General features: G+C 41.1%; 2 protein-coding genes across 6 annotated transcripts in view; one reads left to right on the top strand and one right to left on the bottom strand.

The window, feature by feature from the left end:
* Positions 1-4551, bottom strand: part of FYTTD1 (forty-two-three domain containing 1) — a 34126-nt gene extending 29575 nt beyond the window's left edge. Inside the window, exon 1 of the mRNA XM_059064410.2 lies at positions 4140-4551. Coding sequence (XP_058920393.1) covers positions 4140-4254 — 115 coding nt within the window. The 5' untranslated portion in view covers positions 4255-4551. The remainder of the gene's footprint in view (positions 1-4139) is intronic.
* Positions 4552-13880: 9329 nt separating this feature from the next.
* RUBCN (rubicon autophagy regulator) overlaps positions 13881-17914 on the top strand; it is a 78718-nt gene continuing 74684 nt past the window's right edge. For all 5 annotated transcript variants that reach the window (XM_067034400.1, XM_059064364.2, XM_059064363.2 and 2 more), the window contains exon 1: positions 13881-14146. In XM_067034400.1, coding sequence (XP_066890501.1) covers positions 14082-14146 — 65 coding nt within the window. In that variant the 5' untranslated portion in view covers positions 13881-14081. The remainder of the gene's footprint in view (positions 14147-17914) is intronic.

Here is a 17914-nt window from a genome sequence, read left to right as displayed (position 1 = left end):
CTATGTGCAACGAATATATGTGGTGGGCTGTGCTGTAACAGAAACAAACAAAAGTAAAATATGATCCCTATTCTCAGTAAGCTTAAAATTAATGATGGAAACACATGTAAATAGTTAAGAAAAAATTAAACAAGTACCATAAGAAAGGTATAGTACAAAAAGAAAATACTATTGGTTCTTTGCTCATTTAGCAAAGCAATTCAGGGTTACCTTATTTTTCTTTCTACACTGTTCTCTCTCTCTCTCTCTCTCTCTCTCTCTCTCTCTCTCTCTCTCTCTCTTTCGGCCGCGCGGCACGCAGGATTGTAGGATCTTGGTTCTCCGATGACCAGGGATTGAACCCGGGCCCTCTGCGGTGGAAGCGTGGAGTCCTAACCACTGGACCACCAGGGAATTCCCTCTACACTGTTCTCTCTAAGTCTCATTATTTCCCAAAACACTTCCAGACCGTGCCAAGGTAATTTACAAACATCACATTGCTCTAATACCACAACAGAACAATGTGAAGGTCAGAAAACTAAATGTACTCCAGATCCCTATTTATATCTGTTTAAAGGAGATTATTAGAAGACAAAAAATACTCATTTAAGAATATCCAAATACTTTCTCCAAAGTTCCAACTCCAATATTAATTTTGCTGATTGAAAATACAGTAAATAAACCAAATAAATTGAACATCAACAACTTCTTAATAAAATTAACAAAACTAACTAACCTCAGTTGTTTTTTTTCCGAACTACTCTAAATACAAATAATCTAACAATTATATCAATATAACTAGTCTTTTCTGAAGTCAAAGAAGGAAATATAGATTACAGGGATCCTTTCTTATATATTACTACTCTACCTCACTAATCTCTAATCTTTTTAAAAATCTATTTATTTATTTATGTATGTATGTATGTATGTCTGCAGTGGGTCTTCGTGGCTGCTTGCAGGCTTTCTCTAGTTGCTGCAAGTGGGAGCTACTCTTCATTGCGGTGCACCAATCTCTAATCTTTAAGACTCTAAACTACATTTAGATATTCATAGAAAATAATTCAAATCCCTTCAAAGTAGTTTGTTATCTTGAGATCCATCCTTCAGCTACAAAAATGTTCATCAAAGTTAGACACTCAAAACAGTTTTTTACGAAATACAGAGATTTCACAAATATCAGAGCCATGAACATGTTAAATTCTCAGAAAGCAGGAAGGGAATAGTTAGACACCACTTTCGAAATACTACTTTCCTCTAACAGGGTGCTACTTATTCTTCACCAGAAGTCTGAGATCTCAGAGCCATTAGAGTACCCCCCCAAATGAACTTGGTCTGGGGAACCACAAAGTAAAAAAAGGCAGAGTGTAATTTTGACTAACCAGGCTGATTTAAAAATGGAGCGTTATAGAGCATAAACATAACTAAAAATTAAAAGTAGCAAAGCATATCAAATATAAAATTATGTTTTCTATTTAAACATTTTATTATCTAAACCCTCAAGTTAAACAGAGCTACCATGACAGAGAGGATTCTTCCAATCTAAAAGAAGATAATGTAGACAGGGTAGGTATTAGAAATTTTTTTAAAAATCCACTATGAGCTACTTTTATAAAAAACTAGGGGTATACACGTGATAACAATAACAGTAATAGTAGTAACTGAGTACTAATAGGATTGTTCTGAAAACATGTATTCATTCAATTCTCACAATAATTCTATGAAATAACTATTATTATAATACCCATTTTCAAACTAAGATACTGAAGGACTTCCCTTGTGGTCCAGCGGTTAAGACTCTGTGTTCCCAATGCAGGGAACCCGGGCTCCATCCTTGGTCAGGGAACTAGATCCCTCACACCACAACTAAGAGCCCACATGCTGCAACTAAAGATCTGGCACACAGCAACGAAGATCCCACGTGCCGCAACTAAGACTTGGCACAGCCAAAGAAAGAAAGAAAGAAATATATTTTTTTAAAAATTAAGAAATTGAGCCACAATAAGGCCAGCTATTGGTAACCTTGGTAGATAATTCCATATGAATATTCACATAAACCTGATAGAGCCACAATTAAAAACAAAACAAAAATTAGATTCTAAAACCTATGCACACTGGATAAAATGGGATATTCACAAAGCACAAAGCATAATAATTGCCTAAAATACCTATCTTTTCATCACATCTCTGTAAAAATCTCACTACAACAAAACAAGGTACCTAAAAAAAAAAAAAAGGACACCTGACAGAATGCTGTATGTTGTTCTTAAGGGAGAAGAGAGACCAACTCTCTTTTAGCTGTCCACTGCACTTCATTTCTATCTTCAAAGAGAATTATCCCTCAGTTTTCTTCATTTGAACATCCTAATCACTGAACAAAATACATACAAAAAACTTAGAAACTTAAGAAATGTAATGCTTATGACACTATATGGTTAACACTTCCTACATCTAGAGCTTGGTGCTCTAGAACCAGACTGAAATCCTGACTCCATCACTTACTTGCTGTATGACTGTGGGCAAGTTATTTAATTTCTCTATGCCTCAGGTTTTGTAAAATGGGAATAACAACAACGGCTTATACAGTATGTGTGTGTGTATATGTAAATATGGTGCTTACTGTGTACCAGGTACTGTTCTGAGCAGTTTACATATGCCTATTGACTTATTTAATACTTAACAGCGACCCTCTGAGGTAGTGTCTCACCTTTTTACAGATGAGGCACTGAGAAGCAATTTGCCCAAGAACAAATGGCTAATAAGTGGCAGAGGCAGGATTTGAACACAGACAGTCTGGGATTCGGGATTCCATGCATGATCTTTATCATTAGGAGTAAGTACCTCACAGGGTTATTATCGGGATAATTTAACACATATAAAATGCTTAGTCCAGTGCTTGGCAAGTAGTAAGCACTCAATAAATACTCGTTATTATATTTTTTCTTGGCTTTAATTCAAAAGATTTCTCATTTCTTTAGAGACCACTACTGACTAGCAGTAAGCCAAGACTTGAGGCCAAACCTATGATTTCTGATAATTTGTTTAATTCACATCTTGGGTTCTAACTTAAGACAAACACAGAAACCAAGAGTTATTGACCTTTGACTACGAACTTTGCAGAAAAACCACAACAAAAAAGAAAAATATCGTCCTCGGAAAAGTTACACCTCTGTATCCCCTAGTCGGGTACTTTTCAAATATCTGAAAAATTGTAGGCCTCAGGCAGAGCTAACCACATTTAATACCAAAACCTGAATCCCGACAAAAACGGAATTACTTTTAAACCAACCAAGCCAGAGACTAGTCCCTCAGTGGTGTTAGGTCTGAATTTTTAATTGAATCGCCAATCTCCCTGCTTTTTACCTAATCGTCACCAAACCACCCCACTCTTTTAGATCCTATGCTTTACTTGGCTTCCCATCAACCCACGTAAACCCTCCTTCGGTTTTTGCTTCGTTTTTTTCTAATTTGCTAGCTTGAAGGACTCGATGAGGAGACTGCGCTTTTCTAGGCACCGCCTAATACACCACCATCCCACGAAATCCTAACTATCTTTCTTTCTGTCAAGCGCCCCGGCCCCGCGGTGGCCCGGCCGTCTGGGGCCCGTCAGAAACGGCCGACTCTCGGGGCGTCTTGACGCTTCTGTGCGGCGCCAGGCGCAGGCCCGGGCACATAAAATGCCCAACCAGCCCTTCTCGGGAACCACGGATTTAACCGAACCTGCCGGGCTCTCGAAGAGCTTCCTCAGAAAGGACGGCTCCGTCCGACCCCTGCCCCCGCCCCCCCGATAACGCCCACTGCGCACAAGCCTGAGGTGAAACCCGCGGAGTTTTCCTCACAAAGAGCCGGGGTCACCCGCGAGTAGTGGCTCCCCTTTGGGGGGGGGCGGAAACAGGGTCCGCACTCCTTTGCCTTCCCAACCTCCCGGCCCGAAGCGCCCCCCGTCCCCTCACAGCCCCGCCGAGGGGACGCCCGAGGCCCTCGGGCTCGATCCTGACTCCAGAAAGCGCTCCCCCGTTCCCACCGGCCCCCGCTTGGTTCCGCCCACCCGTAAGAAAACTCCATCGACAACTGCGGCCAACCGCCCCTTCCCCCACAAACCGCGGTACTAGGTTCCACCCACACCTCCTCCCACTCCAACTCGGTGCGACTCGGCTCCTCACCCAAAGACATATCAATTTTGTCCAGGTTTTCATTGCTCCGGGCTTTCGGCGGCGGCGGCGGGGTCGCGGTGGTTCCCATTAACCGGGTACCAAACCGGTTCATAGCTGGAGACATCGCGCTGGAACAGTCAGCGAAGAAGGCCACGGGCTAAGGCCTGCCACCTCCCACTCACGCACGCAGACTAGCCGCACCGACGGAGCGCGCACGCGTGCTGGCTGCGTCCTCTCCCACCCGCGGCGAAGGGCTGGGGGAGAAACCAAGAGAGGAGCGGCCGGCGAGAGTGGCCCCAGGCCCCGGACTCTCCCCTAGCGCCTCTTGCCGGACCGGAGGAAACATTGCACCCGCTGCTCTGGCCGCTCTCGAGGGCCTATGTTTTAGCAGTTAGCCTTTCCGCCCAAATTATGCTGGACCCTGAACACCTCAGAATCACATGCCTTAAATGAGATCATGTTCCTCCGTGCCCTTCGAGTCCCTCCTACTACAGAACGGCTCCCTAAGCTTTGGTACACACGAACCTTTCACACCCCACTACAGAGCAGTCCCAGAGGCTGCGAGCGTGGACTGCAGAACCCCCAGCTCCCCTCTCTACAGCCAGCACGCGGAGCGACACGTCCGGAGGCAAAGCAGAGGCTGCAATGATACTTCTTGCTTCAGCATACTAATAAAAGTAAACGCTAACGTTTCCCGTATCTGTACCACTTCTCAGCTGGCGCTCTCAAAACATTTTGCACGGTACCTTATTAAGACATCACCTTCCCTCGGGAGAGCGGTAAGGACCTCTGCTTATTTGGCTGCATTTTTCTCTAATTCACTTGCGTTGGGAATTGATAGGGGGATACATTTTCTTTCTAATCATCCCTATGGGAAAACTTATTAATATTTGATGAATTCCTGCATAGTAACTTTTTTTCCTGTTAACAAAACCTGATATTCTCTCTTTCTTACCTCCTTCTGCTCCAGATAACTGCGCTTGTGTGGAATCATTTAGGTTATATCATCCTCATAGCAGCTTAAACTAAGACATTTGCATCTAAGAAAAAAATTAGGGGCAGGTATTCTGTTCATTTAGAAATTTCTGCCACCTTCCCCCTCTGCACTTCCTAAAATTTCTCTTTGCATAGAAACGAACCAGTGACCTAAAGTATCTGAAACCCACAATAGCCTATACTTTATTTTTTTCCCCAAGACAAAAATACAACCATATGAGACGAGTGAATCAGCTGAAGAGGCACCTATGAAGGGATGCAAGAAACTTAAATGGTGGAGAAAGGTTTGGACTCAAAAGGACCCATGAACAATATTCAGCATGTCAAGGAGAGTATCGTGTATGCTCTTAGCACAATGTGCTTGATTTTATTACTATTCCACTCTGTAGCAACCACCCCTTTCCCAACTGCTAAAAACTAGGGAACTGGATTGTAGAGAAGTACAAGAGAGACCTAGGTTTTATTGAGTGAGTGGTTTCACTCACTTCAGTCATTTACCTTGTGAACTTGGGAGAGTGTCTGGGCCTCATAATCATCTTCAAAACAAGAAGTAGTTATACTAAATATATGTTATACTTAATTATTTCTAAGATTCCTTACAGTTCTAAAATCTTCTAAGCACAAGACATTTTTCTACATACTATCCTTCTCTCACTAGAAATAACTTCTGCAATCTCTACTTATTTGTAGGAGCAAACTACAGGGAGGAACATTGGATTAAATTCTTAATTTTATGGAAGAAAATTAATGCATTTAGAGTTTGGATACATTTTGTACTTCAGGCAGTATAGGACAGATAATAAAAATCCCAAATGTGCAAAATCCTTCCCACACCAATTTATAAAGATTCCCTTTTATCCTGGTCTTCTCCCCAAAACTGAAGCCCCATACCAAATCTCCTTAGCTCTAGAGGGAACATGCTCCAAGGTTTCATGAAGCAATCCTAGCTGTTGTATTTCAGACTTTCAGATTTCTCCAAGGGCTGAGGGTCTCAGAGTCTCAGAGCACCCTGGTTCCAAAGGGAAAAACAAGAAAACAAGAGGCATTGGAGTTAAGGATAGGTCAGCCACACACAAAACAATACAAAGCAAAAGAGCAACCTGAGACACACAGCAACAGTGAAGAGGGAGAAAAGCCAAGAAATCAGAACTGGGGCTTGTCCAAGAAGTTGACCAGTCAGCTACAGGGCTGGAGTTAAAAGGTCAACCCTGCAATTTTCTGGGGCGCAAGAGGCAGCTATTAATTTAATCCTATATTCATTGAGCACCAGGCATTGTAATAGGCCCTGGGGATAAAATGGTGAGCAAGATGGATGCCGTCCCTATCTTCACATAGACTGCAAAGCAAAAAACGTTTTCTGAGCATGTACTGTGAATAAGGTACTGTTTTGGACACTGAGTGGACAGCCTTTATGTTCAATTCAGCAGCTTCATCTAAGTCAAAATAAACATAGAATTCAAGCAGCTGCCCTTTCTGGAGGCTTGATTTCATACAATGTAGATCAGACAACATCTAGGATTGCCAGATAAAATACAGGACCAGTTAAATATGAATTTCAGATAAACAGTGAACAATTGTTTAGTATAAGTTTTGTCTCAGGTTTCAGATAAACAGGATTTTTTTTTTTTGGCCACAGAATATCACATGTAGTATTTAGGATGGATTTATACTAAACAATTATTTGTTGTTTATCTGAAAGTAAAATTTAACTGGGAGTCTTATATTTTATTTGCTAAATCTGGCAACCTTAACAACATCATACTTTTCTATTAACATGTTCCAGCTCTCTTTTCACAGTGTGCATAGAGATCTATATTCTCTTCAAAGGTAAGCACAACTCATATTTAACCCTTAACTTTATTAGTTTGATATATCTTTTAAGTCCTCCCTTTTTTCAGCTTTATTGAGATATAATTGACAGACAATAAAAGGCACATACTTAAAGTGTGCAGTTTATACAGGTGTGAAATATATACCTGTGAAAATACCACCATAATCACGATAATAAATATTATCATCCCCAAAAGTTTTCCTGTGCTCCTGTGTAATTCCTCCCCCCAATGTCAACCTAAGTAAGCAACCACTGATGTTTTCTGTCACTATAGATTAATTTGCATTTTTTAGAATTTTATATAAATGGAATCATATAGTAGATACTCTTTTTTGTATCTGGATTTTTTCACTCAGCATAATTGTTTCAAATCTGTATGCCTTTTATTATTTTTCTTGCCTTATTATACTGACTGGGGACTCCGGTATCATGTTAAACAGGAATGGTGAAAGTGGACATCTTTGACTAGTTCCCAACCCCAGGGGGAAAGCATTCAGTCTTTCACCATTAAGTATGATGTTAGATTTTTTTTGTTGATGCCCTTTATCAGGTTGAGGAAGTTCCCTTCTACTGGTTTGCTGAGAGTTTTATTTATGAGTGAATGTTGAATTTTATCTAACGCTCTTTCTGCATCTGAGATGACAAATGGTTTTTCTTTTTAAATTTATTAATATGGTAAATTATATTGGCTGGTTTTCAAATGTTGAACCACCCTTGCATTTCTAGGATAAACCTACTTGGTCATGGTATATTATCCTTTTTATATATTATTGGATTTGGTTTACTAATATTTTGTCAAGGATATTGTTTCTTTTTTCATGAGTGATATTGATGTGTAATTTCCTTTTCTTGTAATGTCTGTGCCTGATTTTGGTATCAGCTCTTTTGCTTTTCAGAAGAGTATTTTTAGAATTTGTATGTTGATGTAATTTGTATTACACTGGAATAATAAGGGAGCTAGGTATAATTTGTATTATATATGGTTATAGTATGTATTAAGTATGACTATTATTATTATACCTAACTACCTTAAGCTACTTGTATGTACAGTACAGTTTTTCTTCTCTTTTCTGCTCAATTCTTCTCATTACCCCCTTTGCCACTGTTTTCTGCTGTGGTAGCTTTTCTTGCCACCTTGCTACAGCTTCCTCTTTCTCTTTTATGTTGTCCTTTTCTTTTGTTTTAAGTGTTTATAGCTGCTCTAGTCTTCTGCCTTTTAATCTCAGGATTCATTCATTCATGTATTCAAACAGAGTTTGAGTCCCTACTCTGGGCAAGACACTGTGCTAAACAGTACAGTGTTACAGCCGAGGACATGACACGCAGGATAGCAGGCATAGCTGGAGGCATTACTAGTATCCAGGTCCCTGGCCCTCAGTTTTCTCTGATTAACAGGTAACCTGATTGGATAGACAGGGGAACTTGAAGGGGAGTGCTTCCTGGGCTCAGAGGTTGGACCTCTAGCCCACTTCTTATTAGGCTTTGTCTTCTCTGGGCAGGGCAGGGGTCCTGTCAACCAAAGGTTCTAGGTCAATTCACTGAATGACTAATTGTGGAATTTTCTAAAGTTACACAAATTTACATAAATCACACAATTTCCCCCTAGTTATGTAAAGATTGTTTCTTTTAAAAAAATGTATCTTCGGACTTCGCTGGTGGCATAGTGGTTAAGAATCCACCTGCCAGGGCTTCCCTGGTGGTGCAGTGGTTGAGAGTCCGCCTGCCGATGCAGGGGATATGGGTTCGTGCCCCGGTCCAGGAAGATCCCACATGCTGCGGAGTGGCTAGGCCCGTGAGCCATGGCCGCTGAGCCTGCACGTCTGGAGCCTGTGCTCTGCAAAGGGTGAGGCCACAACAGTGAGAGGCCTGCGTACCGCAAAAAAAAAAAAAAAAAAGAATCCACCTGCCAATGCAGGGGACACGGGTTCGAGCCCTGGTCTGGCAAGATCCCACATGCCACAGAGCAACTAAGCCCGTGTGCTACAACTACTGAGCCTGCGCTCTAGAACCCGTGAGCCACAACTACTGAGCCCACGTGCCATAACTGCTGCAGCCCACGCACCTGGAGCCCGTGCTCTGCAACAAGAGAAACCACCACAAACCGTGGTGCACAAACCGTGCACTGCAATGAAAAGTAGACCCTGCTTGCCGCAACTAGAGAAAGCCTGCATGTAGCAATGAAGACCCGTCGCAACCAAAAATAAATAAATAAAATAAATTACACAAAATATATATATATATATATCTTCAATTTCCTCAACTTGCAATAGATAGATTGGTAGTATAGGAAGGCTCTGAAGAGCCAGGATTCTAGGCTCCTCATGCTGTTGGGCAATCTGAGAGTAAGTTGCATACATCATGACTCTGTAGAATATATCTCTAAGTATTTTCTTTTATATAACCAAGGTAAAATGATCAAATTCAGGAATTTAACATTGATGCAATTCTATTCTCTGACGTATAGTCCATATTCAAATTTTGCCAACTATCCTAATAAATAATTATCCTTTGTAACAATTTCTTTTTCCAGTCTAGGATCCAGTCCAGTTTCATATGTTGCATTTCTTTGTCCTGCCTTTTTTGTCTCCTTTCATCCTAAAAAGTTTGTCAGCCTTTCTTAGTCTTTTATGATATTTACATTTTTGAAGATTGAAGGCAGTTGGTGCATAGCTTGTCCTTCAATTTGGTTTTGTCTTATTGTAAGCCTATGATTAGATTTGAGTTATTCACTTTTGTCAAGGATACTACATAAGTGATGTTGGCTCATTCTCAGTACTTAACATCAGAAGGCACATGATGTCATTTTGTCTTACTGGTATATTTAGTCACTTGGTTAAGGTGATGTCTGCCAGATTTCTTCATTGTAAAGATACTTTTCCCCCCATATATAATGAATAAGTAATTTGGGGGGAGATGGTTTGAGACTGTGTAAATATTCTGTTTCGGAACAAATTTCACTGACGGCTTTAGCGTCCATTGATGATTCTTGCCTGAGTCAATTATTATGATGGTGGCTACAAAATAGTGATTTTCTAACACTATCATTCCTCTACATTCATAAGCTGACATTCTACTGTGAAAAGAGCTTTACCTCCCTGCCCCCTTTCTTCCTTCCCTTTTCTATTTATTTATTTATTTGCATACTTATTTATATATACATATACATTTCTGTAGAAATTCACAGACTCATTTCATGTTCAAAAATTCTCTTCTGAAAAGCAAAGGGGAGCAGAGTGTAAGGGTCATGCTTACCTTTGAAAAGAATGTAGATATGTAGCCATATCATGAATTAACTCATTTTGATGCTCAAATTACTTTTGACTTGGCAAGTGGGAGAAATCGCTTAGCTTTAAAATTTTTTTTTTTTTTTTTTTTTTTTTGCGATACGCGGGCCTCTCACTGTTGTGGCCTTTCCCGTTGCGGAGCACAGGCTCCGGACGCGCAGGCTCAGCGGCCATGGCTCACGGGCCCAGCCGCTCCGCGGCATGTGGGATCTTCCCGGAACAGGGAACGAACCCGTGTCCCCTGCATCGGCAGGCGGATTCTCAACCACTGCGCCACCAGGGAAGCCCTAAAATTTTTAATATTTAAAAAAATGCTGCTAAGAATAATTTTAGTGAATATAATAAAAAGAAAATATTCATGACTATAATTGATATTTGTTGAATATATTAAAGAAGACTATTTCTTAAAAACCAAACTTTTGGCAAATAAGTAAGTGTCATGAGCTTTAAAAATCTGTTATTTGAATAAATGATTATTGAGTGAAATTTGCTTTCTGCCAGTGGTACTCTAGGACCAACTACCATTTGTATAAAAATTGCATCCTGGTAAATCTTGAAAACAAACAGATTAATCAAGATCAATAAAGTTCTTTAGATTTTTTGACTTTTAAAATATTAATTCAGCAAGCGGTTGCTAAGTAAGGCCATTACGTTTATGTGACACTATTGAACCCTGATGCTAGATATTCTTGCATTTTTGACCTTTTGCATTTGGATCCCAGATGCACAAAATTGGGTTAATCACAATCCTTGGTTCATGATATACTCTCATCATTTTCCAAGCATGACCCATTTTCATTTGTTATTTTAAATAACTGATTATAATTAGTTATGGCTTCATAAGTAATTTTTTATAACTTTTAATATTTATTTATTTATTTTGGCTGCTCTGGGTCTTAGTTGCGGCATGCATGAGGGATCTAGTTCCCCGACCAGGGATTGAACCCAGGCCCCCTACATTGGTAGCGTGGAGTCTTACCCATTGGACCACCAGGGAAGTCCCCTAGTTATTTTTTAAATTGTGCACCTACAAACCCATCACTCAAAACAAAAGCTAGAACAGACAATAACCCTATGACCTGGCAATTCCACTTCTAGGTATGTACCCAGGAGAAACCCTTGCTTATGTACAAGAGGTGTCATGTAAAAGAATATTCATAGCAGTGCTGTTCACAATAGCAAAAACCTGGAAAAAACCCAAATGCTCATCAGTGGAAAGTAACATGAATAAACTGGTGTATTCACAAAATAAACTATTATATAGCAGTCAAAATCAATGAATTATAGTGATACACAATATAAATAAATCTTGGGACTTCCCTGGTGGCTCAGTGGTTAAAAATCAGCCTGCCAATGCAGGGGACATGGGTTTGATCCCTGGTCTGGGAAGATCCCACATGCCACGGAGCAAATAAGCCCGTGTGCCACAACTACTGAGCCTGCATGCTGGAACTACTGAAGCCTGCGCACCTAGAGCCTGTGCTCTGCAACAAGAGAAGCCACCGCAATGAGAAGCCTGTGCACTGCAATGAAGAGTAGCCCCCGCTCGCCACAACTAGAGAAAGCCCATGTGGAGCAATGAAGACCCAACGCAGCCAAAAATAAAAAAATAAAAATAAGTCTTATTGTAATATTAAGCAAAAAAAAAGGCCTCAAAGAATAAATACAGCTTAATAGCGTTTTTTATAAACTTAGAACACAAAATTTTTTAAATAATAATTTTTAGGAATATGCATAGATGCAAAGAAACTATATTAAAAGAGAAGCAGTGGAATTATAAACAAGGGATTTAGGATGTGGCTACCTGGGGTGAGGGAAAGCAGAGGGATGTGATGGGGGAGTGGGCACATGGCTAGTGTAGGTTATTGTCATGCTTATTAACTGACTGCTTTAAAGAAAATAAGTGTAGGGAATTCCCTAGTGGTCCAGTGGTTGGGACTCCTCGCTTTCACTGCTGAGGACCCGGTTTCAATCCCTGGTCAGGAAACTAAGATCCCCACAAGCCGCGCAGCATGGCCAAAAATATAAAAATGAAAAAAAAAAGTGTAAACCCAGTCTTGGACATATGAGGAAATTCCTGTTTTCTAGAACTTTTACTACAATTTTAATTCTAGAATTTTCTGATAAAGCTGACTTTCATGTAAATATATGTTAAAATCATGTGGCATTAATTTGGGATTATACTGTATGCCAAAAAATGAAGTTCATACATTTGTAGAAACAGAAGGTACTGAAATGCCAATAACTAACACTGCCCCTTTCTTAAAAAGTATAACCCTTTGGTAGGAAAATATGAGAAAGTTTGAATAATATTTTTTATATAAATGGAAATTGGAAATCATAATTTAATTAAAAGGCTCTTTCACTTTTAATTCACAAAAAAAGTTTTCTCAAGTTTGAAAATTTCTGAAAGTCATGTATTATTTTTAACAGAGTAACTAGTTTTTATGGAGTTAACCTAGATCTCTCCCTAACAGAGTAGTGCTGATTCTGTTGCCTTACCATGGCTCTAATCCCAACTTCCTTGTTTCCTACAGCCACTGCCCAAGTTTAGGCCTGGACTTGAAAACCCAAAGTCCACATTTAGCCTACAGAATTTTTTTTTTTGGCCCGTGTAATGTTTACATTAAAAAAAATTGTTGCCAATATTTTAAAAATTGGAAATTGTACTTAAAAATGCAGATTCCAGCTTTATTAAAAAATCAGAATATTTGGCAACATTCAGCTGTAGCTAAGATGAGACTTTCCTTTTTGGATGAGGCGTGGGGGTTCCAGTTCAGAGTTTCTGCCATTCTCCTACAACTGGCTCACTTCACTCATTGGCATTACAATTGGCCCTTATAGGGACTTCCAACCTCTTCTCATATGCATTCTTTTGACCTTCCCTCCAACATAGTACATATCCCATTACCTCTCCACATTGTCAAAAGTAGCTTTCTAAGCAAGTTTGATCAAATCACTTCTTGATTTGCATATCCTTGATTTGCTCCTAATTGTTCTTAGGATAAAATCCAAACTCACAATGGCGTCATGATCTGGTCTGCCTGTTTCTCACCTCTTCCCAGCTCTGATTACTACTCAGAACCAGCTGTTCCCAGACCTGCTTCCTCATGTCTGTGTTACTCTCTTTGCCTTCTCTTCCCTTCTTCTCCAGGCTAACTCGTACTCATCCTAAAAGACTCTGCTCTGACATCAGTCCTCCAGGAAACCTTTCCCCAAAGCTTTTGCCTCCTCCCCTTCCTTTGTGATCCCAAAGCGACAAGAGCTCTTCCGAGTTTGTGAGTTCTTCATTAAAATTTTTGAGGTCTCCAAACACCACCAACAGGTGTTAAATCCGGGCAGGCTAAAGTGGGGTTAATCGTACTTGGATTAAGACCAGCGTTATTTTCGAGTCTAGACCTCTGACCGAGTATGGTTCCAAGGGTGAAGTGTGACAGGCGTGTGTAAAGGTCCACACCAGTACGAACTCCGGAGACGAAGGTTGGTGGGCGTTTCAGACCCCGGCTCCCCCCCGGGTGCACTACCGCAAGCTCGCCGCCAGGGTCTGAAGTCTCTGCGAGCGCAGCCTCTGATTGGATAGGGCAGTGCATTCTGGTAGCGGCCGAGCCTTCGAAGTGCTTGCTGGGAGTTGTAGTTCTTGGAGCCGGAAGCGGGGGTGGCAGGGCTAGAAACAGCAGCTGAGGCAGCAGTCACTGCCTTTGCTGTCACCCGGCTGTAGTGCATCACTCTGAGCCCACTGGCCGTGGGTGCCTCCTCGGTTCCCGGGGGACTCCGGGAGCCCTGAGGGGCGAAGCGACGGGGACGCCTCTCTTAAGAGAAGAGGCGACGTCGCAGCCCCGGATGCGGGCAGAGGGCGCGGGAATGGAGCTTGGCGGCTGCGAGGAGGGCTTGCCGGAGGAGAGCAGGTGGGCTGGGAAGGGGCCGGGGAGTCGCAGGCGGATGGATGCGCTGAAGTACCGGGAGGCTTGAGAGGGCTCGGAGAGCACGGGGAGACCTGCCGGGCGCGACAGACATGAGGGCAACTGTTGTGGGCAACTTGTTTGGGAAGAAATTCTGAAAGGAGGGACGCGCAGGGCGTGGATAGGGCGGACGAGGGAACGGGCTTAGTGAGGGTGAAGGAGGGGGGTAGGGTATGTTGAGGGCGGGGGCTTGGGGGGTGGGCAGAAGTGGGTGAAGCTCAGATACAAGGCTGTTGGAGAGGAGGTGGATATTGAGAGGTGCTGTAGTGAGATTTCATAGGCCAGAGTCTATAGATAGCAGTAGAAGACAAGGTGGGTGCCCCGACTGAAACTTGCGGTGACAGCAATTTGGGCCAATATTAAGAAGGTTGAAGTAAGAATTTCTGGGAGCAAAGGTTAGGCATTATGAGTGGCCTAGAAAGAAGCTTAGGAAAGATGAGTGTGAGGAAGGAGTGAAGGAGGGCCTGCGGATGAAAGTGGGCGATTGTAATGGCAGTGGAATGGGGATGGGAGCTTACTAGTGGGACTAGAAATTGCGTGCGTGCCCTTTGTCAAAGCTGGATCCCTGTCAGAGAGTAACAGGACCTCCCTGTCGTTTCCTTTTCATCCTTAAACCCTTCACTCCTTCCCAACAATGCAGTTAAGCAATTTCCCATTTATTTATATGAAACTCTTGTTATCGAGTTCATACCTTCTAGAAATTAGAGAATTTAAGATTTTAAAAACTACTTTGACTGAATGGTGGCTTGGACTCTGGAGAGGTACTACCCCTATGTAGGGATTGCTTAATTAATAACTCTGGTCTTAACCTCTTAAGAATCTGGAATGGACATCATAGAGCAGGAATGTGGGTTAAGGAAGTCTTTTTTTAAACATCTTTATTGAATTATAATTGCTTTACATTGTTGTGTTAGTTTCTGCTGTATAACAAAGTGAATCAGCTATACGTATACATATATCCCAATATCCCCTCCCTCTTGCGTCTCCCTCCCACCTCTCTAGTGGTTCGCAAAGCCCGGAGCTGATCTCCCTGTACTATGCGGCTGCTTCCCACTAGCTATCTATTTTACATTTGGTAGTGTGTATATGTCCATGCCCCTCTCTCACTTCGTCCCAGCTTACCCTTCTCCTTCCCCTTCCCTGTGTCCTCAAGTCCACTCTCTATGTCTGCGTCTTTATTCCTGTCCTGCCCCTAGGTTTGTCAGAACCATTTTTTTTTTTTTAGATTCCATATATATGTGTTACCATATGGTATTTGTTTTTTTCTTTCTGACTTACTTTATTCTGTATGATAGACTCTGGGTCCATCCACCTCACTACAAGTAACTCAATTTCGTTTCTTATTATGGCTGAGTAATATTCCATTGTATATATGTGCCACATCTTCTTTATTCATTCACCTGTCGATGTACACTTGGGTTGCTTCCATGTCCTGGCTATTGTAAATAGTGCTGCAATGAACATGGTGTTACATGACTCTTTGAATTATGGTTTTCTCAGGGTATATGCCCAGTAGTGGGATTGCTGGATCGTATGGTAGTTCTATTTTTAGTTTTTTAACCTCCATACTGTTCTGCATAGTGGCTGTATCAATTTACATTCCCACCAACAGAGAGAGAGGATTCCCTTTTCTCCACACCCTCTCTAACATTTATTGTTTGTAGATTTTTTGATGATGGCCATTCTGACTGGTGTGAGGTGATACCTCATTGTAGTTTTGACTTGCATTTCTCTAGTGATTAGTGATGTTGAGCATCCTTTCATATGTTTGTTGGCAATCTATATCTTCTTTAGAGAAATGTCTATTTAGGTCTTCTGCCCATTTTTGGATTGGGTTGTTTGTTTTTTTTGATATTGAGCTTCATGAGCTGCTTATATATTTTGGAGATTAATCCTTTGTCAGTTGCTTTGTTTGCAAATATTTTCTCCCATTGTGAGTGTTGTCTTTTGGTCTTGTTTATGGTTTCCTTTGCTGTGCAAAAGCTTTTAAGTTTCATTAGGACCCATTTGTTTATTTTTGTTTTTATTTCCATTTCTCTAGGAGGTGGGTCAAAAAGGATCTTGCTGTGATTTATGTCATCGAGTGTTCTGCCTTTGTTTTCCTCTAAGAATTTTATAGTGTCTGGCCTTACATTTAAGGAAGTCTTTCTTGAGTTTTAAAAATATTCAGATATAATTAGAGTCTCAGGAGCAGCTGGGATCCAAAGACTGGAGGTGGAATATTTACCTCTGAGAAAATATCAACAGGGGAAAATTAATGAGATGTTGTACCTGGGTGAGGACCTGGCTATTTTAAAGGGTGACTCCTCTTTTATGTGCACAGTTAGGCTCTGGCCTGCTGTACAAAACCTGGGCCGACAGGACCTTGGCGTTCCTGCCGGAGACTTGTGAATGATGTGTTCAGTGAAACTGAACATCTTACTTCCCTTTTCCATGTTTCAGTTTCTGCTTATGTATATTTGGCTACTTATTCTTCCTCCAGATGTCTGTGAAATGCTTCATGTAAAAGGCCCTATATACATTCTAAACAAATTTTAGGATTGTTTTTATTTTCCTCTACCAGTTCATGTGGGAGAGGCTGGGTTGGAAATTCAAATTTTCTCCCCATCTAGCTGAGTTATTTGTTTATTTAATATATTTAACAAACACTTATTTACTACGTGCCAGGCATTGCTTAAGAGCCTTACAAGTATTATTTAATCCTCATAACAAGTGGGTGAGATAGGTAATATTCAATATATTATCACCATTTGACAGGTGAGGGAGCTGAGACATAGACAGGATAAATAACTTGCCAAGGTCATATAGTAAATCTTTGGTGGAACTGGGATTCAAACCCAGGCAATCTGGCTCTACTTTTAATACCTACACTATACTACCTCTCACTATGTAATATACTGGGACGAAGAAATGTATAAGGTAATGAATTTTATAGCATTCTTTGCCTGTCACTTTAAGACTATTAGGACCGTTCCTTTGCAGGTATCTTTTTCTGTTATTCTTTCCATGCTTGCCTCTTAACCAAGGAACTTTAGTCAAAACTTAATTTCAGTAGTGGGATTATCCCCACAAAATCACTCATACTGTTGCCATAGCCAACTCTCTGTGGGTGGTCAGTTAACTCAGAATGTGTTATTTAATGGGACTTCATGGCACTGATGGCCTCCTTAGTTCCAGATAGTCAAATGGTAAATAAAATACATGCCTTGTGCCTGAGAATTGAGGCACTGTGGCTGGGTCACTGCAAACCTAACCCTTCTATGGCCAGTAAAACACCCAATTCAGAAGACATCTTGATGAGATGGCATCATTTTTAAAAAAATATATAATGAAGGATAAAACTGCTCAGTTATTTTCTGAAAGCAGTTGATGTAGTGAAATGTGCATAAGCTTTATATCCAGGTAGATCTGCATTTGAATTCTACCTCTACTGCTTACCTTGGCTTATCCTGTCTGAGTGGGAAGAATGATGCCTTCCTGACTGGTAAGTTGTGAGGATTCAATAACATAATGTGGATAAAGCTCCTCACAGAGTGCCCAGTATGTACTGAATGCAAAAAATGTCTACTTCCATCTCCTCCCCAGTTTTCTTAAAATAAAGTTAGTGGGTGCTCTTCCAGTTGCTGTTTTCAATGGTATCATTACTTGCTCTTCCTCCTTCTGTGGCTCCTCTATCCGAGTTGAACACACTGGGGACTGGGGAGTTGGCCTAGC

This window comes from Kogia breviceps, chromosome 5 (assembly GCF_026419965.1).
Source record: "Kogia breviceps isolate mKogBre1 chromosome 5, mKogBre1 haplotype 1, whole genome shotgun sequence".
In the NCBI taxonomy this organism is placed as follows: Eukaryota; Metazoa; Chordata; class Mammalia; order Artiodactyla; family Physeteridae; genus Kogia; species Kogia breviceps.
Note: the sequence above shows the minus strand (reverse complement) of the source record. Positions and strands in the feature narration are given on the sequence as shown.